This window comes from Falco rusticolus, chromosome 4 (genome assembly GCF_015220075.1).
Source record: "Falco rusticolus isolate bFalRus1 chromosome 4, bFalRus1.pri, whole genome shotgun sequence".
Lineage (NCBI taxonomy): Eukaryota > Metazoa > Chordata > Aves > Falconiformes > Falconidae > Falco > Falco rusticolus.
Window position 1 is genome coordinate 43093286 of NC_051190.1, and position 27196 is coordinate 43120481.

Here is a 27196-nt window from a genome sequence, read left to right on the forward strand (position 1 = left end):
GCTGGGTGGGCGGCGGGTGGGTTCTGGCGAACCGGGCGGGCGGTTTGCGGGCGGCGGGCCCGCCGCACCGCAGTTACCGTGAATTGCCGCCCCTCGTGTGAAGCTGAAGCGAAGGGGCGCGGCTGGGCGGCCACGCACAAGCGGGCCGGCTGCCACCCCCGGCTTCGCTGTAAAGCGCCGCCGCCGGGGCCGCCCCCCTCAGCTGCAGCTGCCGGCGCCTCAGCCGCCGCCGCGCGCCGCTTCCCGCCCCGCCCCGCCCTCAGCGGCTGCGCGCCCCTGGCGCCGCCCCCCGCCGCAGCGGCATGGCGGGCTCCGCGCCGGGGCCGCCGGTGAAGGTGCTGGCGGCCCAGCTGCGGGAGGCGGTGCGGGGCGCCGGCGGGACGTGGCAGTTGGGCCGGGCGCCGGCGGGCCGGGCGCCGCTGCACCTGCGGGCCGTGTGGATGCAGGGCACCGTGCTGGAGGTGAAGCGCGGCGGCGGGCGCGGCGGCTCGGCCCGGCTGCAGGACGGCAGCGGGCCCTTCACCGTGCTGGGGGTGGAGGAGGTGCCCAAAGGGCGGCCCTGCCTCAGCGCAGGTAGGGGCCGGCGGCGGGGCGGGCGCTGCGCGGTTGGGGGCGGCCCGGGGCGCGTTCCCTCCCCTCCCCGCGCCCATTTTGAGGTAGTTGGGCTCGGTCCCGCCGGCTGCCTCGGGCCGCCCGGGCGGGCGGGGTGGGGGCACGGCCTTGCGGCGGCGCCCACCCGCGGGGGCCGTCAGGTGGGGCCGCCGCGTGGGCCTGGGGGGGCGCGGGGCCCTGCGCTGCCCTGTCCCGCCAGCGCCGTGCGGACAGAGCCCGCTCCCGCTGCTCCAGCTGCGGGAAGCGTTCGGCCAGACAGGGGCGGTGCAGAGAGCTGTGAGCCTAGGCACAAGGGTAGGGAATTTCCCCCCCCTTTTTTTTTCTCCTCCTTTTTGCTTCCCTTCACCAGTAGGGTGAACTGGAACCGGAGAAGTGCTGGACTACAGCGTTGCGGGAACTGTGGAACAAAATAGTCACGTTCTTTAATTTTCAGACTTCTGAGTTGTCCTCTGACCTCTTGCATGGCAGAACAAGGAATTGAGTGCTGGTTATGACTTTTACTGTATGTGAAAATCTAGTGAAATCTACTGCAAAAAATGGCTGTGTGGATAATGAAACCTTTTTCGGAAATTTAGTTCTAAGCTATCGTAGTTCGAGTTTTCTTGCACATACTGGCAGCTTTAATTCAAACAGGAGGACTTGGTTTTCAATATTTTGCTTTCTGAATTAAAGTGAAAAGGCAAAGCTTAATTCAATTTCACACTTGTTCTTCTGTTTTTTAGGGAAATACGTAATGGTGATGGGTGTGGTGCAGTCCTGCAGTCCTGAGCCTATTCTTCGAGCAATAAAGATGACAGATCTTTCTGAAAACCCTGTGCATAAGAATATGTGGAACTTTGAAGTGGAGGATTTGCACAGAGTCATCCCCTAGATCGTTTTTCTTCTGTCTAAAGTAACTGGAAATGTACTTTCTTCTTTTTTTTTTTCTTTTTTTTTTTCTTTTTTGTGCAGGACATTGGGCTATTCTGTGTATTTGTGGTTTCAAACAACCACCAGTTACTGTTGGAGTAAACTAAAGTAAATTGAGAAGTTGGGCTTGGAGTTAAGTGGAGGGATCAGTACATATCTGATGATAATAACAATGTTCAACTCTGACAGCCTCTTTTTATACTAAAATATCTGAGAAACACTTACTTTGATGCTTTCTGAGTAACTATGCTGTTAAGAATCTACGTGTTTCAACATATGTTAGTTGCTGTTTCTAGGAATAGGTGTTTAGATAGTCATTCCTATAGCACTGTATTGGCAGCAAGGGCTGCGCAGAACTCCTGTTACCAGGGTGAACTCGGTATGTGGAATGAAGGCAGAATGTGTTTTGGTCCATTTAGACTGGCTGGAAATGACATCTTTGCCTGTGTTTTTTCTTTCAGTAATAACCATATAAGTAAACTCTACTTGTAAGACAGATGTCTCTTTCTAACCATAAGCGGAGTCTCATACTTAAATACCTCTCTGGTTTCTGTGTTTCTGAAATACTGAAAGTGATACAATAAATAGCCCCTGTGTTCCAGAGAAGTGAAATTAACTGAAAAGATGCTATGCAGGATTCCTTGGAATAGGTTCTCCAGGTTCAAGATGCAAATACTTTTGCCGCCTCGTGAAACAGGCTTGCTGTGCCTGAGTGCATTTTTCTCTTTGAAGGTTTCCTTTCTTGTTCCAGCGTATACTGGTTTTAGTTGTTTAAATAATTCTTAAATATATTTTATTTTTATCTTTCTTTTGTACTCTTGTGGAAGAAAAACCCAATGAAATGAAATCAAAAAGCCTTCAAAAAGCAGAACTGTTACTATTCTTTATTTCCCCACTTGTCTAAAAAGAATCTGAGTCCTAAAGGAAGCATTGTATTGTCTGTGTGGTATGGCTTTATAGTTCAGGACTATATTGTCCAGCAATAGAGTTATATTAATTAGGAATGCATATAGGAAGGGAAGATGCTCTTTGATTGTACAACTTAAGACACGAATCAAGTGGTAACTAAATTTTAAAATTGTGGGATTCTGTTTTCAAAGCATATGGAAATTAAATGCTGTCTTTTAAGTAGATCCTTAAGCGAGACCTTTACAAATTAAGGAGTGGATTTCAGGGTGCATTCTGGTCTTGTTTAATGTTCCAGACCAGACCACATCAGAGGCAGTTGTATAATGGAAGTCTTGTGCTCTGAGACCCTGCTGATGAAATGCCAGAACACACGTATGTACAGAATCTTGGCAGTCTGGGTTTATTTATTGTTATTAGTGCTGGGGGGAAAAATCCACTTGTGCAATGTTGTAGCCTTTCAGAAATGATCCATGTGGTCAGCACATTGGCTGGCAACTTTTTATCCATTGATAGCTACTTTTCCATCTGAATGCTTCTTGCACTAGGAACCTGAAGCTCATTTGTAACTCAACTTACAAATGTTAACTCACCTTGCCATGCTTTTTGACTGGGCAGTAAAACCCTGCTGGATCCTTGCTAGTGTCGGTAAATCCACAGCAAAGTTAAATATGGCTTGTAGCACCTGCCGTACGTAGTGTGTGCACCATGTAGTGGCTGTCAGGAGTGAACCTACTGTCAATCCATCTGGTAGTCAGGCATATTTGCTGAATGCATCTGAAAAGTTGAATCTATATGGGATTGGATTGTATTTACGTAGGGATTGACTGGATTTGTAGAGCACTTCCTTCTTTGCATCTTTTTCCACCCTCTCCTATCCAGAGGCTTATGAGTGAAAGCATGGGGTTTCTTTGCTCCCTTGCTAACAGTCAGTTCTAAGCATAATGAGATCTGGATCTCTTCATTGCTTGATTTAGTGTGTTTCAGTATCTGTCTGGCTCTGTACTGTGCATTTGAGCTCACTGAAAGCCCTAAACTCTGGTTCCATCCCCTCAGCAAGTGTCACATATTTGATCAGTACAAAGCTATAAATGTTGCTTGGCGGTTGACTGGAAGGTGTGCTGCCGAAGTAATGCATCAGAAAGGCCTGCAATGACATTAGTAAAACAGTAAACCCAGTAACTTTTAAGGGCTTTAAAGCCAAGACTGGATGCTTTTATGACAGTTCACATTGAGAAGTGTTTTCCTAGGAATTCCAAGCAAAAGATGCCCGTAGCAAAGCTGAACGTCAAGCTCCTAAACAAAAGACTTGTAGTGACTTGGAGTTTAGCTGTGCTTTGCCTCCTGAGTGGCTGATGCAGCTTGTGGCTGTTGGTGGCTTCTGTACCACCTAGGTTTAAGTGGTACCCCAAGGCTGCAGTGCCTTGTCTCTGGGTTCTCAACAGTTTGGCACTGTAGGGCTCTACTGGGTAGCAGGAGCTCTCCCTTTGCCACGTCTTAACTCATTTCAAGTTCTACAGAAGAGTGTGGGCTGGTCTGTGATTTTTGTTGCTGTTGATAGCAGAGGACGTAGCTGAGATGTTAGAGGGTGAGGGGCTTCTCTAGTGCTGTCTTGCGGAGGGAGAGGTCAAAACTGGGATCTTGTTCTAAGAGTGCTTGGTACTGGGACCTTGGAGAGGGCAGGGGAATGGCTGTAGATTGCAGGAAGGCTTCTGTGTGCTCAGCAGTAGCTGTGTCGTAACTGGAACGTAGTTACACTTGTCCTGGCGCAAATACCAGTATCTGGGGAACACAGCTGGCAGGAATGTGAAGTTCTGTGTATTTCAAACTTCCTTGGCCTGTGTTAGATCCTCAAAACCACAACTTTGCTACCGAGTTTTAGGGCGTAAGAGTTTGCGTGATGTGCATAAATGTCTGTGAAGTTTGTAGCTCTGGAGTTTCTGCGTGTCACCTATATAAAGGCCATGTTGAAGGTGAGCTGTAGGCACTAAAAATATTCACACTTGGAAGAATGACTGACTTAACCACGCTATGGTCCTTCAAGGTCAGCTGGGTGTGGGTGGGTGATCAGAATGAGCAGTTCCCACTCTCCAGCAAGCCGTGAGGCAAGATCAGAGCCATTTTACACATTAAAAAGGGAAAAATCAACCAGCACAAAAATGATTAAATGCTTTCAATTATTTAAACACATTATTTCTATCTTAGCCCTCTTGCGTGCTGGGGTACTTCCCTGGAAAAAGGTCACTTTCTCCAGAATTTACTGAACGGCTGAGTGTCAGTTCTGGAGAAAAAAGGAGTCAGCATCTATGCACAGGCTCAAAGCTGATATGCTGCTTTCACAGTGCAGCACACTTGTTCTAATCTGAGCTGGAAAAGACCTTTTGTCATCTTTTAAATGTATCCATGCTGTGGTTCGTGGCTTATGAAGGGGCCATTTTGCCACTGAATGGGGGAACTTTCTTGAAGTAACTGATTATGTCCAGTTTCTTCCAGTTGATTATAGTTTCTTGTCACTGCAGTGAAATCATTCCTCTTACCCTCAGGTGTTTCTGGGTGAAAAGGTTTCCTTTTATACTGTATATGCGCCAATATAACGATAGTCCTAACACTAATTCATTCACACTTCTACTGTTCTACCTACTGTTGCTTCTAGCTTGTCTACCTAAACCAGCTGTTTTACTTTGGGTGCTGAAAGGGTTCTTCCATCTTCAGGGCTGGTGTCTGCCATTCAGAACTGGCTCAAGCTGAAATGAAGAAGAGATGAAATCCAGTCAAGGGGCTGGTAAGTATTTAAAGGCTAGAAAGTAACAAGTGACATGTATGACAAGCTGCTATTATTCTGAATTACAAGAAATCTATGAAGGGAAAAATAGCATCAGCTATGTTTATGACATTGTCAAAAAGCTGTGGGAAAAAGTACTCTAGCATTTTAGATAGAGTTTTATCTTGGATATGCTATATTGAAATACAGAGGTAAGGGTCTTTCTTCAGGTTTGATGATAAAATCACGTGTAGGAGGGAAAGAGTAGCATTATTACTAAAGTTTATAGGCTCTGGCTAGTTCAGCTATCCAATGGAAGATCCTGGACAAGAACGAATTTCTAGAAAGTAGTGCAGAGGTAGCTGTTACGGCTGAAGCGTTCTCTTTGTTTCTCATGACCATAGATGACTGTTGGTTATGCGTGACTAGCCTGGCTGTTGCAAACTCTTTCACAATATCAAACCAAATTCTCTTAGTGCAGTTTGGTCTGTTATACTTCCCTCTTTAGTGTGTTTACATATTTAAAGACTTACTCAGCCCTTCAGTTATTCCCCACAGAGACACCTCAGGACTTCCTCAGCTGGTTCACAACTTAATTAAAACATGATGTCCAAACTTGGGATGTGTAAAGTAAGCTGACTAGGGAAGAAGTCTTTCTTGTCTTAAATGTGTTTAGTCACGTGTACATCCCCGGTATGCTGTGCTTGTTCATAGCATGTTCCTGCTGTGAACTGAGCTTGTGAGCCACTGGAACGCCAATCCCTTTCCCCAGAAATGAGATAACGTAAACTAGCAGCACTCACTGACTTCAGTCTTTTGGCTACCAAGCCATTCTAAAACTGTTTTCAGCTGAATATTCAGGCTCAGATGTAACAAAATTTGTCTCTGTATTTCATACATGTATGTTGAAGAGTTCTACTGGAGCTAAAACAGTGTACTGCATACAAGATACTCCCCAGAAATTTCATGGCCACCTACTGCTTACGCTCTGGGTGATTTTATGGCTAATACAGTCATCTACAGATACTTGATAGTTATTCCCTTCCATAATGGGTGAGAAGTGAATGAGTAAGGCAGATAATGACATGTGCCAATATTGCTGCATGTGGGAGTGTATGCATGTGGTGCACTTAGAAACTGAGCATTCTTTTTCTAGGATTTTATTTTATGGCTAATACAGTCATCTACAGATACTTGATAGTTATTCCCTTCCATAATGGGTGAGAATTCAGCAAATACTTGCAAATATTTTTTTAAGCCTACCACAAATATATTTGTAGTCACCAAATGATTCCCTTGAGTGAGTTTACAAATGTAAATGAATATATGCAATAGTCATCACATATATTACAAAACCCACCCTGTTTGCTAAGCGTAATTAGAAAAGCATGGTGCGTAAAGTTAGGAATGTAAACCCAAGGGCTTCATTTCAAGTAAAAGCATAACTGGCTCATTTGCATGAATCTGTCATTTACTTAGAGTAAATGTTTCCATTGCAGTCTTGTAAAGGTGTAATTACATCTTTAGTTATCACTTGATCAAGTGTATCAGTCATTGGTATGACTGATAGTTTGTATGTGTGTTTCCTTTAATGTTCTCATTCAATAAAAAGTTATAAGCATATAGCAAATGTCAGAGAAGGCTTTCTGCTTTTTTTTGTCTAAGCTAGTAGTAACAGAATGCAGATGAATAAAGTGTTTTGGAGATACTCTTGGTCACCTCTGTTAAGACAGCAGTGTGTGAGTCATCAGTATTACTCAAGTGGTACAAATTAGCATTGTTTGTGTGTCGTTATTTAGCAATCTGTAGTTCAACAAAGGTACTGTACTGTACGCAGCGTATCCAATGGAGGCAGAGTTTAACAAAAAACCTGCAGACGAGCTGTATAGTGCAAATCAGTGAATATACTAATACAGAAAATGCTGAAATATATAGATGCTACCGTCCTTAAAGGGTAAGTTGTTTCATATCACTGCTGTTCTCCGGCGTGGATGGCCATTTGTTCCTTAGGTACTTGGACTAATATAGCCAAGTTTGACTGGAGTAAGGTAACGCATACTGGAAATGGCAGCTGTGCAGCTGAACTGTGCAGTAACTCTCAAGAAAAGAAATAAGGGGACTAAATTTTATTACTAGCAAGTATTTTGGGGTTGTGAACTTCCATGTGTTTTTTCCTTTACACAAGAACAATTATTTCCCCAAATTCTGCACTTGCCACACAGCAGAACAAGTGACTCCGGTCTCTCTTTAGAGCAGTAAGTGTCCTACTCTAGTCTTTGCAGCAATGTGCAATGCACTGTGCGCACCTTCACTGAAAATGTGAGGATCCAGAACTAATTCACACAGTAACAACAGAAATGGGCAAGGATTGCAATTCAAAAATTCCAAGCCAGCACTACTGCTCTTTTCAGGCTTTTCAGCTTTCTTTGCATTTTTAAACAGATTCCCAGAAGTCAGCCATCCAGATGACAGCTGCGTTAAAATACAAGTATTGATAATCTTGAAATTCTAGGTTAAGTTTAAAGATAAATAAATTTCATTAGAAGAGACAAAAATAGGTCACTGTACTATGTATTACTGTTAACATGAACCAAACACATTATTCAGAGAAAAAATAAAGCAACAAAAATAGTATCTGAGAAGTGGAACTCCTAGGAGTAATCACACCATATTCTGCAAGTATCCTTCTGCCGCCTCTTACACAGCAAAGGAGGAGGAAATAAGGAGGCCGGGGGTAAGTATGAATTAGATGGGTTACGGTGTGCTACTGCAGGTGTTCCTTCTGCAGGAAGGGTGAGATGGAGAAGGAGCAAGAAGAGTAATTCCAGGAATAGGACCTTTTTTTGCTCATGCCCATGGTCAGATTCATTAGTTTTATTTCCTCATGTGCTCTTGAGTAGCAGACATGTAAGTACTGGAGCAATACAGTCAGAATATTGAGGATGAAAAGACATGAGACTTACCACTGAGGAGGCATTTCCACAGGGACAAAGTTTCGGTTGCACAAATGAACAAAAGCTGCTGCTAAACTGCAGGCAGCCTTCAGCTCGTGTGAGTCACAGGTGTCGCGTGTACACATGCTGTAGAATGGTTCAGGGTCCACCTGTAACACAGAAAGGACTTTTTAGAGGGGTGCGCAGGGCGCAGGCGTACACCTCCTCTGCGACAGCCACCTGGCAGCACACCTGCGGGCAACCTGAGAAGGAAGTTCCATTTGTGTCTCCCCCCACTGCCTTTTTTATTCTTTTCCTAAGGCTGAGGGGTTTCTTTTTCCAAATTCTAGACTGGTATGCTGAGGAGTCATGGCACTATTTTGTGGATGTCAAGGACCTTAATTCATATTTATGGAAATACAACACCTTTTTTTCTGTCTGGATTGTTGTTCAGATTACTTCTGAAGTTATCCACAACTGAAGTTCTATAGCCTTGCAAGAATTATATTTAGTCCTTTGAAGTGTGACATTTGGGTATGTGGATATTCCTTTGGTGGCTGAAGTTATACTTACAACTTTGAAGCAGTTCCTGAGAAGTGAACGTGACTCTTCAAAAAACACTTTACAGACTTTTTGCTTAGCTGTCATTGGACACTGCTTCACTTTCTTCTGCACCAGTCTGCACTTGTTCACCTGGGAAAACACAATCACGCAAGTTTTTCATTTGTGTTTTTAGACATTAGTGTAGCATGAATTCTTCAGGTTTCCAAGAGTGAGATGGTTTGAAGGAAGACGCAGGCAGCTCAGTACACTGCTCTGATTAACATTTATTGTTCATTAATGTTGAGAAGTACCTTGCACTGTTCCTCAACAAAAACGTGTATCTCATACATATTACGAAGTATGCACGTTGTTTCCTTTTTCTATTGATTTTGTTATTCACTGAAGGATTTTAGCGTGTGGCTGCTGACAGTACATTGTTGGCTAGTTGTCTTTATGTATGACGGATCAGAGCTGTGCTTTTACTAGATGTTTTTGCTGGGAGAAAAACATCTTCATATCCTTGCTGGGTTATTCATAGGTAACAAACAACAAGAAGGCTTTAAAAAAACCCAAAAAATCCAAACCGGAGGTGCCTACAATTACAAGGCTTTGGACGATAAAATAGGAATGGATTTTTGCTGTACGTGGTTCAGGTAAGGTTCCTTAGTGCACCACTTGAAAGCCGAACTAGCGAAGAGCAGCATCAGCTAAAGTGTCTTGGGATTTGTTTTGACTGAACACTGGTTTTAGTACTCTGTATTGGATCAGCAACTTAGTGGGGTTTTAATCAGTAATTTCCTGGCAAATCTTTGAATTTAGAAGTTCTTTAAGCAAGTATAAGCTCAAGTTATTTTAATTACTAAGAAAAATTAACTACCTGTTTAATCTCTCAGGTGATGCTCATCCTGCAGGAAGCAGACATTTGCAGTGTCCTCACTAACTTCCATGTTTCGTACAGCAGCCTCTCGTTAGCCCTAGAACCCCACCGGCGGCATTTGTGAGGTCAGTGTATGACAAGGGCTTGTAACAGAGCCCTTGGTAGCGAGCTGCCAGTCCCCAGTTAGTGCAGTGTGAGGGGACCCCAGCAATGCAGGGTGACTCACTCCTTTTATTTCAGGCTTTGATACCTGGCCAGATTTAAACCGTGTTTTCTATTTTCTGTATCTCATATAGTTGTGCTAAAACTTCTGGCCAGGAAGGATTTTTGCAAGCTCTGTTTTATCTGCACAGCCAAATATACTGCCTAAACCAGCTCCTGCCACTGGATCATCTCCTACTGCTTTAGAAAGGTTCCTAAGACTTTAGAGTGAGCTCCTGACTTGGCACATCTGTATTTCTGGCCACCGCTTTAATGATGTATGACAGCAGTACATTATTGGCAAGTCGGTCTTTTTGCTACTATTTTTCGAAGGGGATATGACTGCAAAGAGCACAGAGTTCAGCTAGTCTCATCTATAAATTTTTCTTGGCAGTATACAGCTCTGCAAAGATGCCATGGCCTACAAATAAGGTGTACCAATCAACAGTGTAAGCACAGCCATTATGCCACTTGAAGAAGGACATACGTGGCTTCCCAGCTCGTTTATGACAGTAAGTTTGTTATGTATGGCTTTTCATTATTATTTTTAGGTCAGTGTCTCTGGGTAGTTTTGTATTAAATGGTTGTATGTTTATGGATATATTATAGAAGTTAATATTTGTAGCAATTAAGAAAACTATACCTAGTCAGTCATGTCATGATCCCACCCTATTATTAACATAAACAGAGGCTGCAAACTCTTAAATTAGATACATCTTCCCAGCAAGGAAAAGTACAAGATACTTGAAGCAATCCTTTTTTAAAGTACTGACATAAAGCTGAAAATAGCGGAATTTCTGTGCCCAGAACTCTGATATCTTCTGGTGAGAGAAGATAAAGGGAAGACTCAAAGTCTTAGTAGTAGTAAGATGCTGGTTTTCTTTTTTTTGGTAATGGCTTCTAACAATTGGGCATGAAGGGATTTAGAGTGTTCTGTCAAGATGGCTGGAGAGCACATTAAGGCTGGGGGTTTTGGTCAGTTGCATTCACAAATGGCTATGTACACCTGCATGTTTCATATTTAGATTATTTTCAGCTGATGATAAATTACATGCATTAAGATTAAGTCTTTGAAGCAAAGAGGTATAATATTACTGGTGTAAAAGAGTCACAACATTTATTTACGATAGTTATAGGGAGTCATTTCATGCAAGTTAATAACTTATAACTTGGTGAGATGAAAAGCAGGAAGAACAAAACTGAAGAGGCTCAGCATACCCAGCCCTAAAGAAAACCTAGAGGGAAAACCTCCTGGTACAAACTGTGGCCTGACTGATGATCATGTGGATTTGTCACAGACCAAGTACCATGTGGCTCTGCGTTGCAGAAAGAGGTGTTCTAAGCAGGAAAACATCAAAGATACTTAGTTCCAACATCAGTTTCTTCTAATAGAAGCAGCCTCTGTATTTTATCTTACCACTTAGGCCAAAAACACACAGCACCTCTCTGCAGGGAACTCCTGCATGGTTTTTAGCAAATATGTGCAATTTTTTCCCTGGTTAAAGATGGGAAAATGAATTACACAGAGTATGCTGCTGTTCTCAGTATCTAGCTTTAGTTCATCTGAGCCCAAACAGTACGTTAGAAGTTGTGCTTTGGCTGCAGCACCTGGTGATCTGTAGGGAAAAGCCCTTCAGCTTGTTACCTGCCAGCTCTGTGAGAACTCGTGCACGCTGCCAGCGAAGGAGCGGTTAGGAAGTGTCCATTCATTTCCAGCTTCATTATCATTGGTACCAAAAAGCCCAGCTGAAATACCTGGAATGAAATCAAAATGCGGGTTGTGGTTTAACCCCAGCCAGCAGCTAAGTACCATGCAGCCACTCACTCACTCACCCCCCACCCCACCCCACCCCACCCCCCGTGGGATGCAGAGGAGAACTGGAAAAAGGTAAAACCCACAGGTTGAGATTATAATAATAACTACAACTGTAATGAAAAGGAGAAAGAAATGATGCACAATGCAAGCCGACTGACTGATGCCCAGCCGGTCTCTGAGCAGTGATCAACGCCTCCCAGCCAACTGCCCTCAGTTTATATACTGAGCATGACGTTCTATGGGATGGAATAGCCCTTTGGCTAGTTTGAGTGGGCTGTCCTGGCCCTGCTCCATCCCAACACCTGCTCACTGGCAGAGCATGGGAAACGTGAAAAATCTTTAACTTGGAGTAAGCACTGAGCAACAACTAAAACATCAGGTGTTACCAACATCATTCTCATACTAAATCCAACACACTGCACAATATCAGCTGCTAAGAAGAATATTAACTCTATCCCAGCCAAAACCAGGACGCTGGAGTAGAACGGTTGTCATGAGTAGACACGGGGGAGTTCTAGAAGCTGTCTCTGGGCTCTGGTTCTTCTATACAGCGGCGCGCGGCTATCTTGTGGAAGAGGGAAAGTATGCCCAGGTGCCCATTATGGATTTTTTTCAGACTGCACTGCCATCTTGTTTGCTTGCAGTTTTTGCTTCTGACCTGAGACCTGCTAGTCTCAGGAGTCTGAGCTTTAGAATAGTGTGGGGCCATATGGACAGGAGTGTATTCCAAGTATATACCAAAAAAACCTGGAAGCTTTTAGGCCTCCCTCTTGTGCTCCTGCAGGTATGACAAAAAAAACCTGCTACAGAGCAGTGCTCACACAGGGTTTGGGGTTGGGCTGCCTGCGTTACATTTACCCTCCATTTCCATTTGCTTTACTGCACTGAAACAACAGTAACCTAGATAAGCACTTGCTCTTCTTCCTGGAGCAACACCTCCTGTGCTGTACTGGCAATAACTGGGAACGCCCGGGGCCATTTCCAGGGAGTGTATAAATGAAGAGGGGAAAAGCAAGTGAAAGACAGCCCGTGTGCTGGTACTACAGGTGATGATTATTCAGAGATAAAAATGCTAACAGCTGACAAAAGCTGTACAGCTGGTACTCACCATGGTGCCAGCCAGCCAGAGTGACAGTACAGAGGTCATACTGAAAGTCACAAGAGACGGAAACTCCTTTGTGATTAGACACTTCTATTATGTTGGTTTCTCTCATTGGATTAGTGGCATTCTTTTCAGGGGACTGATCCAGTACTTGGCAGTTTTCTTCCATAAAGGAGAAGTTATATATCTTGGATAGCTGTTTTAAAATGAAAATGAAATTTCAAATATGTCACAATGAAAGTTCAACGATGGGTGAGCTCAGCCTGGGTTTGCAGGTGGGATGGGGTCAACTTTGCTCAGAGTTAGGGAATAAGAATGGGGCTGAAAGAGCAGGAAAGCAAAAAGCCTCCCAGGTACACTGAGGCTATGGGCCCTGTTTGTTTTCCAGACCTCTCACTGCCATTCTCTTACACCATGTAAGAGGAAAACTGAAAAGTTCATCAAGCCTCTCTTGTTTTAAGTACCCAGACAGCAAAGGGGCAGCCCTTGAGTTAAAACGGTTTGTTTGGGGGAGATATTTCCTGATTTAAAAAGTTTCTTTCTAGCACTTACACCTGAGTGCATTAATGTTTTTAAGACTTTGTTGTTGTTGGCAGCGGTGGTGGTGGTCATTGGTTGAATATAATTTCTGGTCTAGAAAGGGAGAATGTTTGACTTTTCCCTCCTACCTTCAGTCTTGGGTAGATACTGATCACAGTCTGGTTCATCTCCACATACAGTGATCTTGAGCTACTAGTTTCCTCGTTTAGTATTACAGTGAAAGTATTGTGAACAAAATCCTTGGCAAGAAGTACGCTGCACTTTGATGCCAAATCGTAAATTTTTCCATCAAAACTCATAAGATGCTTGGTTCCCATTAACATAGCGTGATCTGGAGAACAGTATTTCAGATCAGTAAGTTTTCCACAGAGTAGCAAGTGCTGTGCTACTACTTGCATACTGCAACACAAACAGCTCCTGGCTGCATACTCTTAAAATAATTTCTCAAGCTGTTACTACATTTTAATTAATGTTGCTCTGCAACAAAAAGTTCCCCAGAAACAATCCAATAATCCATTTTTCATTATAGATCCACCTGAGTGTCCTAAAACTTAGAGAAACATGAATTAGGATTCAAAGCTCATCTTGATTTCTAGTCATCCTACTTGACAGTCATACCTGTAAGCTGCCCCCGGCCCCCACCCCCACCCCTCCACATTCCCATGCAGAGAACAGCATAAATATTAACTGGCTCAAAAAAACTACCCTGCCCAATCAGAGCATCAAAACAGAGTTGCAGTCCAGGAAACCCTGCCGATAGATCACTTACACTTTTTGGTCACTAGGATCTACTCTTGGTGTCTGCTTACTGGGAGGAAGCCATTAAAAATGGCTCTTTCTGGAAAAGCCATTATCTATAAGGGACAGCTGGGATGTAAATGCAGTCTTCTAGCATCTAGCCATGCTTTTTCAGGTAATACTGCCTTTGACGTTTTGGTAGGGCTGAGCTTTTTCTTCCTCGAGTCAACAGAAGCAACATCACCAGTTTCCATGTATGGACAAAGCCTCCAGGGCAAGACCCGGGGCCAACAGGTATGACTGGCACTGAACCGTAGTATCAATTCACAAGAGCATGCAGATAAGCACATAAATAGCACTTGCTGATGTTTAGTCTCAGAGCAGAAAGTGTAAAGATTTGCAAAATTTGCACGAACGTTAAAAAGAGTGTTTACTGCATTACAGCTTTACCCAAAGTGTAGATACTATACATACAATTACTGTTTTGCAAGACTATATATGAAGTTTATAGGACAATTATTAATTAGAACCATCTCTATGTAAACTACTGTCCCAAATACAATTTGTAAAATTTAGAACTAAGTGGAAATAGACCCAGTTACAAAATAAAGCAGCACTTTGAAAGGGCTTACGTTCAAAGGGACTCTCCATCATCCATCGCTTGAATTTATAATACTCTGCAACTATGTTGATAGTGTAGAGGTCCTGGAGAGGCCTCATTACCTTTTCTTCAATGAGATAATTAGTAATATTTGTCAGATCCAGGGAGCGGTCTGCTTTAGGAAGTACTGGCAGTTTTACAGTCACCGAACAGTTCCTGTAGAATACAAACAAAACAGCGTGTGCTCTTATCTGCTAAGCTGAAGAAATGCAGTTGCTTTATTATTAGAAACATGGAAGTGAAATATTCATAAGAACTGCAGTCTGGTTAGAATGGCAAAACAAAGATACACAATGGCTAAGCCCTGCAATACACCATGCCATCTAAGGCCAGCTACCATAGCCATTGCTATTCTGTTTGCTGCTGAGTGGCTTCTTTTGAAATGCAGCCTGTCCTGGTAGCCAACAAAAATGAGCATTACGCTGTGATGCTATGTGCCCAATGTGAATGGTCGGGTGGTTGTCCACAGCCCTCAGCATGCAAGTGATGTGAAGACTAACTATGCACACAACCGCTCAGAACGCTCCCCGGCAGCAGGGATCCTGCAAAACCCACCAGTTACCTGGCTGAAAAACTGTAAAGGTTGAGTAAGGGCTTCCGGATCTTGCTCACAGCTCTAGCAAACATGGCCTCTGCCCACCTGAGCATCTGCTGTGTAGTCTGTTGGAGAGCCAGAAAAGGAGATTACAAAACTGACTTCAGTATGGCTTCAGGGCACGCACAGTGCTTGATAATGAGTTTTAAATCAATAGTCGGTGAAATCGCACTTTGGTTTCTCTTGCATTTGTCACTTGCCTGACAGCATCTGGTCATTTAGAGGTTAGTATCCAGAGGAGAGACACTAGTCACTGCAGCAACAAATAATGGACAGGAATACATCCTTCCTAAAATAACATTACTTATATTATACCAATACTTCACTGAGCTAATGCGCTTCAGTAGCTTGCAAAGCTTTGTTATCTCTGTTAATATAAATTGGTGTCATGATATATGCTTTATGCTCTTCATTTCAACTAGAAGAGTCCAAATGTATTTATACATTATTTGTTGGAATTACAAACCCTTCTGTCTATGGAAGAAAAGCAAAAGCTACATGAACAATAGATTATGTTGCTGTGATTTCCTAGTAAAACCACCGAGCCTCTAGCTGGAGAACTACTGCTTTCCAAGCAGGACAAATATTTTGAGAACCATGAATTAGCTGTGTAGAAGCTTGTTATGTGGAAATATAACCACGCTATTTCCACGAACAACGATAGAAACTATTTTTGTGTATATGTAGTTCAAGCTGAGACTTAAATTTGTAGGTCTTTCAGACCGTTAAAAATGGTGAATTGAGTTATACCAACCATATCCAAGCCTGCTTTCACAACCTTTAATGCCACCTGGATTGGTTCCAGTAGCCACGCATCTTTTACAATCTTGGGTATAAAAGCCTGGATTTTCTTCATGTACTCTTCTGTCTTCTCTTGCCAAACTTCATCCAGTGGCTTCAAGGTGACATCATAGTAGGCATCCTTCAAAGTTGATAATGGCTCTGAAGCAAACACATCACATGAAACAAACCTTAGTATGTTACGAAGTGGCTCTCTTTCTCTCCCCACAGCTTCCAGCCTGCACCTGAAGGAAGGACACAGCAAACAGGGAAAGGCAGCTTTGTTTTCATGGCAGTTGGGCACATTTCACAGCTGTGTGGGGGCAGCGTTGACAAATGGAAAGAGGCATTTGGCTATAACCCTGATCCACTCATAACCCTTATAAATACACTGCTGCTTTCCAAAAGAATGTAAGGAATGCTTCACAGTATGCCACCATCAAAGCTGTACAGCTCCATGAGTAACAGGAGAGTTTGGTCACAACTAATCTCAAACACAGTATATCAACTAAATCCCACTTTTGAGTGGGAAGAGTTGAGAGGTAAGTGGCCCAAAGTGAGGTTTTAATCTTGCCAGAATTGAAGGTTCTCTCAGCTAATTACAGCTGACCGCATTTCTCAATGGTTTCAATATGGGCCACAGTCCAGCTGAACAGTGAATTAGTGGCTACTGGAAAAAACAGATCAAGTGAAATCCAGTTAGTATAGGCATTCAAAACTCAAGGATGGATATGAACTGCCCTTTGCGGGGAAATGCTTGCCAGGGAACTGTTAGCAGAAATGCTTCTGCTTAGGGAATAGGGCTGTGTTCTCATCTGATTGAACCAACTCCTGTGTCCCAGAGAGCACCTCTTCAATGATTTCATTAGAAAGGTGGTTACACTGAGGCTACTCAGACACTGTATCAAGGCTCCCACTGTGTAAACTAAGAGCCAAGGTCATCACTTAATTGCTAGATCAAAATAGAAATTTTGTGTGGTTCAGCATCTTTTTATTGAAGTTTGTTTTGCCCTGCACTGACATTGTCTTTATTCTCCTTGCTTTGCATGGTTTTGCTTACTTTGCAATTCATTCTGCATTTGCTGGACAATGTCTTGGATTTTATCCAGGTAAAGCGGGATCTTGCTTCTCAGTATCTGCCTGATTCCACTTTGCTTCCACGTCTGGGCAGCAGCTCTACCCATGCTGTGGAGGAATCCCGCTAACTTCTGCAAGGCTATCGAAGGCCAGCTGGCTGCTTCAGACAGAAAATCAACTTGCTGCACCTACAGTCATTCAAAAAAAAAAAATAAAATTAACATACAGAGTGATCACAAGCAAAGCTCTGACTCCATTCCAAGGAAATTCTGAACTCCTCCGTGTTGGTGCAGATACAGGCCCTTCCTTTACTACGTGTTGCAGTTTAACCCCAGCTGGTGGCTAAGCCCTACGCAGCGCTCGCCCGGTCCCCCTAGTGGGAGGGGGGAGAGGACTCGTGGGCTGAGGTAAAGGCAGTTTAATAGGCAGAGCAAAAGCTGTGCATGCAAGCAAAGCAAAGCAAGGAATTCATTCACCACTTCCCATCCGCTGGCAGGTGTTCAGCCAGCTCCAGGAAATCGGGGCTCCATCGCATGTGACAGTTACTTGGAGACAAATGCCATCACTCCAAATGTCCCCCCTTTCCCTTCTCCTTCCCCCAGCTTTATATGCTGGGCACGACATCGTATGGTATGGGATATCCCTTTGGTCAGCTGGGGTCAGCTGTCCCGGCTGTGTCCCCTCCCGGCTTCTTGTGCCCCCCCACAGCCTCCTCGCTGGTGGGGTGAGGTGAGGAGCAGAAAAGTCCCTGTGCTCAGCAGGTACAAAACCATCTCTGCATTATCAACACTGTTTCCAGCACAAGACCAAAACACAGCCCCATACCAGCTACTATGAAGAAAATTAACTACCCCAGCCAAAACCAGCGCACCATGAAACGTGCTTTTTTGTCTATGTATGAAGGGCAGGTTAGCACAGGCTTAAGCATTTAAATATTTGAGCAAAACAAAACAACTGCATGCAGTATAATGATTTTGAATTAACACTGCATGGATATTCCATGGTGCTTTCATAGATCATGTACAGATACTTACTGATCTCCTGAATCTCCACATATATCCATCAAACTTCTTCATCTTCTCCATCAGTTTGGATTTCAGAAGGCTCCCAATTTCATTAAGTTTGTACTGTGAGAAGTTGAATAAAAACCTTGAGTTGATGATTTAGAATTGCTTGTGCTGGGTCCAAACCACTCCAAGTTTGTACTAGTCTAAATGCCAGCAAAGATCCACAGTGGCCTCCCATTTCTCAGGTGAAATGACGTCTGCATCATTCAATGGTTAGAAATGGGAACAGAAGAATCTAAGGATGAAAAACCAAAAACCCTCCTCCAAGCAGAAAGTATGCAAAACCCTATTTGAAGTAAAAGCACATTCAGGAATACCAGTCTTAGTTTTATAACCGATATGCTGAGCAGCCCTGGCACATTACTGCTGCTCTCTATTTACTTACCTTCTTCAGAGGATACACCCTTTTAGAAGAGGGTCCCATATTTTCTATGCTTTCTAGGTATGGCTGAACTTTGTAATTCTCACCATGCTATCTTTTCACACCAAAGTGAAAAATAATGTTATTATGAGTTTTAAAAATTGCACAATTCCCCTTTTCACCTGATTCACCTGTGGTTTCACCAGAGCTCACACCTGAAGCCTACCTGGAAGATGCTCCATCAAACTGGCAAGTTGTTTAAACAACATTCTGGAAAAATCACACAGCAATTAACTGCCGCTGAAGGGACTCACCTCAGCCTTAAGAACTGGATCCCCGCATCCATGAGCCAGAAAACTCAAGCTTCCATTAACAGCTGCTAGAGTCATTTGTCCCATGTTTTCCTGCCTTTCACCGTTGATGTTGAGATAGGTATTAATAGTAGCCATCTGTTGCCCGTAAGTACAAGCACTGACTTCCATTCCTTCTTCCAAATCCCCTTAGAGAACAAACCGAGAGAACTCATTTACAGGAACACTGACAGACATTGTTTCAAAGCCAGCTTTTTAATTACTTAGGTGATCAATCAGTGTCTGAGTGTGTTAGGTGTTTGGGGGAAAAAAAACAAGAAGAGATAACCAGCAGAAAATCAGATCAGTGTTAGTGTTTGCTGCTTCTCTTCTGAGCGGCTTGTGAATGATTTATCGATACAGACTTGCTACTGCAAAGCAAGCGCTGGATTACTATAAATCTGTTTTCTACTTGAGTCTTGCACTGTCCTTTGTTGCTGATGCTTCAAAACTGCTTAGGCCATAAGTGAGTCAGTCACTTATCCGCCTACTGCACACACACAATTTTTCTGCCCAAGTACTGATGAGCAGAGGCTGAAGTGGTTGTTAAGTGCACGTAGAATCTGGGTTGAGAGCTGAGCTGAATCATTTCTACAAACTTCTGACTTCAGTAATTCACAAACTAATGGTCTTAATCTCAAATACATCACAGCACTTAAACGTGAGGCCATGAACCTGAGAGAAGTTCCACTGCAGAACTGTGGAATGGCAAATCCATAACTGAAACTAGGACTGGGATTGTCAGCAACATGAGTTTGAGACAACTGTCATACCACCAAATCTACCTGGTTCGCACACAAATCTAATGAGGTTGAAAGGTGGGTGAGTAACAATAGTAAGCACTTGCAGCAGGTCTCATTCCATCTGAGTTTAGTTCCCTAAATCTAGGTACAGTCTAAGCCAACAGCCCTGTTCCCTCTCTGTTGTCAGTCAGAATTGACTGCTGCTGAGAACCACCTGCAGAGGATGATTTCACACCTGTTTCTGTGTGGGGTAGAGTCATCCTCTGGAGTAGCCTTTCTCTTTCCCTTCATTTAAATTGGAATGTAATGTTTATCTTAAATGAGGCACACAACTTTAAGATGGCTAAACCAAGATGAAATTAATCCTATCTTTGATCACCATCTATTATAATCCTTCCCTGGCCAGTAATCACACAAATGTCTCTAACGCTGACCTTTGTATAGCAAGTTTTAAGCATCAGCTTTTCGTTATCTGAAAGATCATAGCTTGGATCGCCATGAAACTGAGCTAGCTTGGCACTAGAGAGACACAGCCTTTCTTCCTGCCTCTTCGTGCCAGTGACAGCTGTGAATCATAGAATTAGAGTATCTCAGGTTGGAAGGGACCCGTAAGGATCATCAAGTCCAAAACTCCCTGCTCCTTGCAGGACTACCCTAAAACTAAATTACATGACTAAGAACATCATCCGTGAAGGTACGTACCTTTCAAATATCCCATGTAGTACTGAAAACACTCCTTTCCTTTGGAAGCAGCTACTTTAACTTTCTCTTTCTGATCAATAATCCCCTCCACCAGGATCTGGCTCTGAACGGATGAGGAAGAAGCAGTTCCTGTCAGGTCTAGCTGAATATCTTCAAAGGCTCTTAACTGCAGCCATAAAGGAAGAAGATTTATTCAGAGCCACCACATAGAATTAAAGAATGTTCAGAGATGATACTCAAATACCAGCATTTCCCACAGAAGGGTGAGTGGTGAGGGAAATGTTTTCCAATGCCTGTGCACTACACAGGAGTTACACTTTTGAGAGGCACAAGCATCAGGATGATTGGCTCAAGAGCTGAAGGGCTGGATAGCACAAGGCTCCTGGACAGAATGTTAATGGTAGGAAGAAAGAGGCATACTCTCACACTCAGTTCCCTGTGAGGCTCTCATCTGTGCCACTTATTCCAAAAAAAAAGAAGAGAGAAAGGCCAAATAGAGCAGCTGATAATTCATCTCCCTTCTTTCTAAAGAAAGAGGGAAAAATAATTTAGTATTTTCTTTTAGCCTGTTACTCATTAAATCATGATAATTTTGTTAAGGGGTGGCCTATTGTCTCAGTTAATTATGACTGATAACCCATATTCCTTCTCATGAAGGGTTTGGATGGTGCCAACCACACTAATTTACTGCCTCCACTATTGCCACCATCAGCTTTTCCACCTTATTAATTCCACAGAAAATTAAGAGTAAATACAAAATCGAGGGGGAGAGAAAAAGGAAGAAATTTGCATCAGAATGAGCATCATATTAGCTGTTCTGTGTCTTTCTTAAGGCCAGTTCTATTTCCTGGCAAATTACTTTTTTTTGTGTCTCTCTTCTTTTTTTTCTTTTTTGTTATGGTGCAAAACCCCATGTTTCACCAAACAGACCAGTCATGCTGAAGAAGGCGAGCTATAACACACACGGCCTCTTAAAGCTTTTATACACTCTAGCTGATAAACACTATATTTTTCACTGAGCCCTGCAGATAACTAATGTTGGTGCATTCCTTTCTCTCCTGATCATACTGCATGTACATTGCGTAACTGCTCCTTTAAAAATACATTTTAAAAAAACGGGAGTATTTTTTATGTTGCCTGCTGTTTTAAAAGTCACTGGCTGCACCTGATCAGTTTGGACGGTAGATGGCATTAGCCCTTTGAAAACCAAAACCCAGACCCCAGTGCCACTATAAGTAAAAACTCACTGCAACTTCCAAAGAATAGTTCTTCCCATCGGCTGTACTCCGATTTTTTAAGGATACTCCAATCAACGCCTCATCTCTCCCATGATCAGCAAAGTGGAATCTGCCCTCTGACTGCAAAATGATGTCATCTTTGTTGAGCTGGTGTTTTCCAGAGAAAACTACCTAAGTATGAACAAAAAAGTTTTTAAAGGTTAACTGTTCCAAAGAAATGGGCTCTGCACAGGGTAGCAAAGAGGCTGTACAATGTTAGCATTCCCAAGTTACACAATGAAGTGATGAACAAAACTATAATTCCAGAAACCAGCACATCCTGCACATCCTCCTTCTCACAGCACCGTCTTGCTTTATTACGTCTTCAGTTTCTGTGGTGTAACAAAAGCATGTTTAGTGTTTACAGCCTAAGACAAGACAAACAGCTGGAATGTAACTATATTTAATTACAAGTCGTTTTTTTTGGTCTTATTAGCTGCTTCTCAGCTACTCTAGCTTGGCATTTCAATGCATGCCTTTGAAGAAAACAATCCAAAAGAATTCAGGAGGCACCTGGTTTTGAAGTGACATGTATATGCATTTTTTTGCATTATTAACAGGCTCTAACACACCTTAGTTTTCAAAAGGTTTTTACGGGCATCAAAATTTGGTTGCGGTTTCCCATTGCTTACAGTGCGTGACCTGCTCTGACAGTAAACAAGGAAACCAACTGAGATGCATTTTAGCCACTGGGAACTGGAAAGAGACCACATTTATTGCAAGTTCAAAGGTTTGTGTTTGTTGTGAGTATCTATAGGCAACTCTGGGCCCAATGTGCATCTAATGAAGATCATGGATTGGTCTTCGGTTTGTATGTGTAATATAAAAACAAGTGACAACTATAAGGTTACACTGAGGTTCAAAAATCTATCACTACCAGCAGAGCAGCTGTAAAAAACAGTAAGCTTTAACTTACAGGGCAAGAAAAGCACTTTTATTCCTCTCTAGTTTCCTTTTTGATTACTCATGAGCCTGTTTTCATATCCAGAAACATGCAATTAAAAGATCTTTGAGAGAGGAACAGGAAAGAAAGAACATGGAGAAAGTGACAATGTTTAGAACCGCAACACAACCTATAGATTATAGTCCATAGGCAAACACAACCTTTCTGCCTCAGCCCATCAAAAGACACTGTTTATTCACGGTTCATTTAGTTATAGAAGTCAATTCTGGTGAAAAGCTGCGGCTGAGGAAAACTGTGTCTCCAAATCAGTAATTACATTTAGAGTGAAGTAGGGTCAATAGGTTTATGTGAGACTTACATTTGGAAGGTCACAGAACTCAAAGCTCATATCATAGTCCAGGCAAGATGAGTAGTTTGTTTCTATTTTACCTAGAATCTTCTGTTTGGTGCATGAGGTCAGGAAAATATTTTCCAGAATAGCTTCTAACTGAAATTTATCAGGATACAAGAACTGATTTCTCTGCAATGAACCAAGAAAACAAAGTTAAAACATGACAACAGATTCTTAGACACTTCTCTGTGCCCACTCATCCCAGCTCTCAACTGCATCCTGTCCCCATGCTGGCTTTTTTTTATAGTAGTAGCTTCAGGGGTTTAACATAACATTTCCACTAAAATGTAACAACGACAAAAAAAAAAAAAAAAAAGTAACAAACTTGACAATGTTTTGGCTTATCAGCACAGTTACCGGTCCCCATCCTACAGAATTAATTAAAGAGTATTGCATATTTAGGGCACAAGTGAGGCCTCTAGTTCATAAGAACTTGTTTTTTCTTAATTATGCTACATTTAGATTTCTTCCTACGCAGAGTAATATGTAAAAGGTAAAATAAAATAATGGTATTTAACAGAAGAAGGTACTCTACAGAAGTAGATTTCTGAAAATCCACTCAAAATTAGGTACAAAAAGTAAATATCTCCATTAAATATCCCTGTTAAGAACAGTTTCCATTAAAATGGTGGGTTAATGGATACAACTGCCTTCTCTTACCTCATAAGTTAAATTGTGTTTGAATTTTTTGTCATCCCAGTTCAGATCTAGATATTCATTAAACAATGCTGATCTTTGCTCTAGAGACCCACATGCATGCAGGTTTCCCATACTTAATACTCTCCGAAGCTGGAAGAAGGGAAAAAAATAATTGAGACATACATATTAGTAATTTTCTAAACAATGTGTTCAATATATACTTGAGGAGTCAGCTTTCTGGGCAAAAATACACCCCTGTGAGAAGCCCTGAATGGTCTATGTCCATAAAAGACCGCTTCAGTCTCTACCAAGAAACCTAAGGAGTTGACAATTCTGTCCGGAGGGAAAGCTGCATCCCAAATGCAAACGTATCTGGCTACATGAAACAGAACCCTTCAGAGGCTTTATTCTTCTTCCTCTGAGACCTGAAAAGGTTGACTACAAGTAAAAGCTTTTCCTATGGTAAGTGCAGAAAAAATTGGTTCTGTGAGACCTGAAACCAGAAATCTAGCTACACCCATCCCTCCTTAGACTCAAAGACTCATACCTGACCTGAAGAGAGTGTCATACAGCCACCCCAGGCAGTGATGTTCACCTTTGATTTATCCTCCAGGGTCAGTTGGATATCAGCAGGCTGCCCACCATTCCCTGTGAGCTGCAGCTGAAACCAGAGAAGGATTTGTCCAGTGAAGTAAGGTTAGAACGAGCAGAAGAGTCTGCAGGGTGATCTAGAAGAATGATCTCCACCCAGCAGAGAAAAAAAGAAGCACACACAATTAAAACTGTGACAGAACAATTAGAACTTCATTGAGCTCCACGTGGCCTGGAAGCTCAGGGCCTTACACTAACATACAGGGGAAAATGCACTTTTAAACAGAGGCAGCAGACGGCTTTCTGTTAGCTTCTCTGGAATCTCCACTGGGTCTATCATGCAGAGCAATTAATGACACCAGTGGACCAATGACACTGCCAGAGAATTTATTCCTCTGAATATGACACTTGAGACATATTGACTATTTTGCGAAAACACCCAGAGAGCGCTCTGTGGCACCACTATGAGTACCAAGAACTCCAGGCGAACAAACGGAATACCACACAGTTTGCACAGCTTATTATTGAGCAGAAGGTCTTCAGCCTCAGCCACCAGAGTGTCCTTGCCATGCAGTACATTTTCAGACAGAAAATACTCTGTAGTCTTTGATCTTGAAGGACAATTTGTGGAGTTCCCCCTCTTTTTTCCCCCCCTCATATACTTTCTAGTTTCACACATTTTCACACTTGTGTTGCAATTGCACATACAGAGAGTTTGTTTATTAGTTCGTGGACAAAATTTGCCTCATTTTCCTTGCTAGGCTGGCTCTTGCACGCTTCTGGCTCCTTAGCATCCAAAATGCATCAGCGCTAAAATTGCAAGACAGATACTGTCAGCTAGCAACAGTTACGCTTTAGCAAAGGAAACTATGCTGGTGGTTTGAGCACAAGGAGAGAACAGCACTTGGTGCTCTTTACAGTTTTCCGGACTATACCTGGTTCTGCAATGCTTTGAGATGAAATATAGTATTACAGCTTTGTATTTTGCAGCCTTTTCTCATGATCTCACCTGCTGGTTGTACTTTCTGCCTCTTCTTTCTGACAGGGAATGGACCTCCAGTTGTTTCAGAGTGTAATTAAATGGGTGGGCAACACTGGCTCTGTAGTTCGTACGGTTTCTTCCAAACTTCAGAGAAGATGACACTGATATCTGATCCGTATCAACAAGATGTAAAAGGAACTTGTGAAATAAAACAGCTCTCAACATACTGACCTCAAACATACACCAAATAAGATTTCCCTGTACCTTCTCCCCAGATTAATTGTGTGTGTGTGAATTTACATGGTGGCACTTAAATAGCTGTGGTAATTTAAACAATAGTACAAAAATACATTCTATATAACTTCTAAAGTATATTTTGGAATTTTAGCACTTTTAAAAGAAATTCTAATTCTTTTGGGAGGCACATTTATGTTTCTGTATGGTAACATCTTCTAAATATTGTCTTTTATCTTTCCTTTATTCAGAAAATAACGTAATACTCAGCCAAGGTGCTGCATTTCAGACACATATAAAGACAGCATAGTTGCAAGTCAGTAAGCTACCTCATTTTAACCACATTTGTAAATCAACTTAACCAAAGTTCTCCTAGTTCTGGGGTTTTTTTACTATTTATATTTTTTAAAAATAATGCTGACTTACTTTAAGAAAATAAAAAACTGTGCCAAAGTTGTCATTCTCACTAATAAAGAGGAGAACCAAAGAATGAAATGCAAAGAGCTTCAATTAAATCAGTAATGCTGAAAATGCTAAGCACAGGTGTGTGTCACACTTCTCTGAGGGTAAACACAGCATATCTCCATGCAACTGGTAGGTTCTTCGTTCTTTGCAACCTCACACTAATGCTCAGATTTACTCATTTGGCTTAGATTTTACATTTCTCCCTAAGCTGCTTTAAACATGACATTTGTGCCGTTCTTTCCATCTATGCTCAAAAGCTGTCCTAGAGACTTGGAGAGTGCTGGGAATGGCCTTTGTCCAGGGCCTTGAACCACAGGCATTGCATTGCCTTTGGTTATGCAGCAAGCTGTTGGGTTACTGCAAACAAAAAAAATGGCATGGCCTGAAAATGCTTCCAACAAGAATATCTGCTGCTCATCTTTCATAGTCATAGCCCTTTGTACATCCAAGAAGGAGGATAGTTTGCCTCCTACTTGAATTCCCTGGCTTGCTAAATGCTTTTTTTTTTTTTTTAAGCAAACAAATAAACAAAACAAAACAAAACACAGCCCCAGAAAACCCCCACTTGATATGCTTGTAATTCTCCTGAAATTTGTTTGCTCTGGGCTGCTGTACCTGGTCCTTCTCGTTCCAAATGACACTAAGATCATCCCGGTGACTGCGTGCTGAATGTTTCACATATAAGTTGACCCTGGCATGCCATGGGAAAGGGATGGACAGAGGATGGAAAAGTTCCACTACAAGGGAAAAAAGCAAGTAAATCTTCCACACCACAAATCATGACTGTTCATTTTCTGATAAAGGAAAAGGCACAGGACACACTCTCCCACAGGCAGAAGAGCAACAGTTGTTTCCCAGGGAAGACAAGGCCTTTGCTCATACACACACGTGCACCTGCCCAACAGCCACAATGACTGCAGCGTGCCCATCTCTGCCGAATGATGTAAGGGAAAACAGGATTCCTCTAGTTACCAGCAAAACAGTAATTACCTGCAATAATCAAAAGATTGATACCTACACCCAAAGCAACTTCCAGCAAGAGCAGCCAGGAAAGTAATCTTTATTACTGATAACCTTACACTGTAAGAGGCACAGCGTACAACTCTCAAACAAGTTATTTTCTCTCTTTTCAGGTAACATAGCCCCAACGTAAGCGTTCCGCACCTCAAGGTAGCGGCCAGTGTGACCAGTGCTCCCTACAGCACCCAGTGCAGGAGAGTAGCAGCATTTACAGCTTCTGAAACAAGCCTCAGAAATGGGTGACAATAAAATAACAAAAAATAAAATTATACCCAGGAGGGACGAAAATGTACAAAAGAAGAAGAAAACTTAAAAATAAACAAAAACAAACTTAAAGTGAAATGTGTTTACTCTACAAAATCAAAGGGATACTTGGGCAACATTCACAACAAATGTTACCTCCTGTGCAGTGACTGAAG

At 42.5% G+C, this 27196-nt stretch overlaps 2 protein-coding genes across 6 annotated transcripts in view; one reads left to right on the forward strand and one right to left on the reverse strand.

Moving 5' to 3' along the window:
• The first annotated feature begins 278 nt into the window (after nt 1–278).
• On the forward strand, nt 279–27026 carry RMI2 (RecQ mediated genome instability 2). Of its 5 annotated transcripts, XR_005103582.1 has the most exons (5): nt 279–573; nt 1335–1504; nt 5140–5209; nt 10137–10254; nt 14141–14232. XR_005103582.1 is itself a non-coding variant. In XM_037382816.1 (3 exons), the coding sequence occupies exons 1-2, from the start codon at nt 303–305 to the stop codon at nt 1481–1483; spliced, it is 420 nt and encodes a 139-aa protein (XP_037238713.1). In that variant the 5' UTR covers nt 279–302; the 3' UTR covers nt 1484–1504; nt 5081–6178. The 5 variants fall into 5 exon arrangements, 3 of the variants coding, with proteins under 3 accessions (XP_037238713.1, XP_037238711.1, XP_037238710.1); XR_005103583.1 differs by lacking the exons at nt 10137–10254; nt 14141–14232 and adding an exon at nt 26891–27026 and having other exon boundaries at nt 5081–5209; XM_037382816.1 differs by lacking the exons at nt 10137–10254; nt 14141–14232 and having other exon boundaries at nt 5081–6178.
• Nucleotides 5069–27196, reverse strand: part of LOC119145814 — a 98267-nt gene continuing 76139 nt past the window's right edge. The window contains exons 54-72 of the mRNA XM_037382502.1: nt 26175–26494; nt 25086–25331; nt 24033–24146; nt 23507–23635; nt 22814–22975; nt 21522–21683; nt 20275–20440; nt 18794–18978; nt 18086–18178; nt 17035–17239; nt 15949–16136; nt 15162–15259; nt 14571–14755; nt 13329–13531; nt 12667–12856; nt 11388–11497; nt 8695–8814; nt 8152–8291; nt 5069–5171 (exon numbers count right to left, since the gene is read on the reverse strand). Coding sequence (XP_037238399.1) covers nt 5156–5171; nt 8152–8291; nt 8695–8814; nt 11388–11497; nt 12667–12856; nt 13329–13531; nt 14571–14755; nt 15162–15259; nt 15949–16136; nt 17035–17239; nt 18086–18178; nt 18794–18978; nt 20275–20440; nt 21522–21683; nt 22814–22975; nt 23507–23635; nt 24033–24146; nt 25086–25331; nt 26175–26494 — 3032 coding nt within the window. The 3' untranslated portion in view covers nt 5069–5155. The remainder of the gene's footprint in view (nt 5172–8151; nt 8292–8694; nt 8815–11387; nt 11498–12666; nt 12857–13328; nt 13532–14570; nt 14756–15161; nt 15260–15948; nt 16137–17034; nt 17240–18085; nt 18179–18793; nt 18979–20274; nt 20441–21521; nt 21684–22813; nt 22976–23506; nt 23636–24032; nt 24147–25085; nt 25332–26174; nt 26495–27196) is intronic.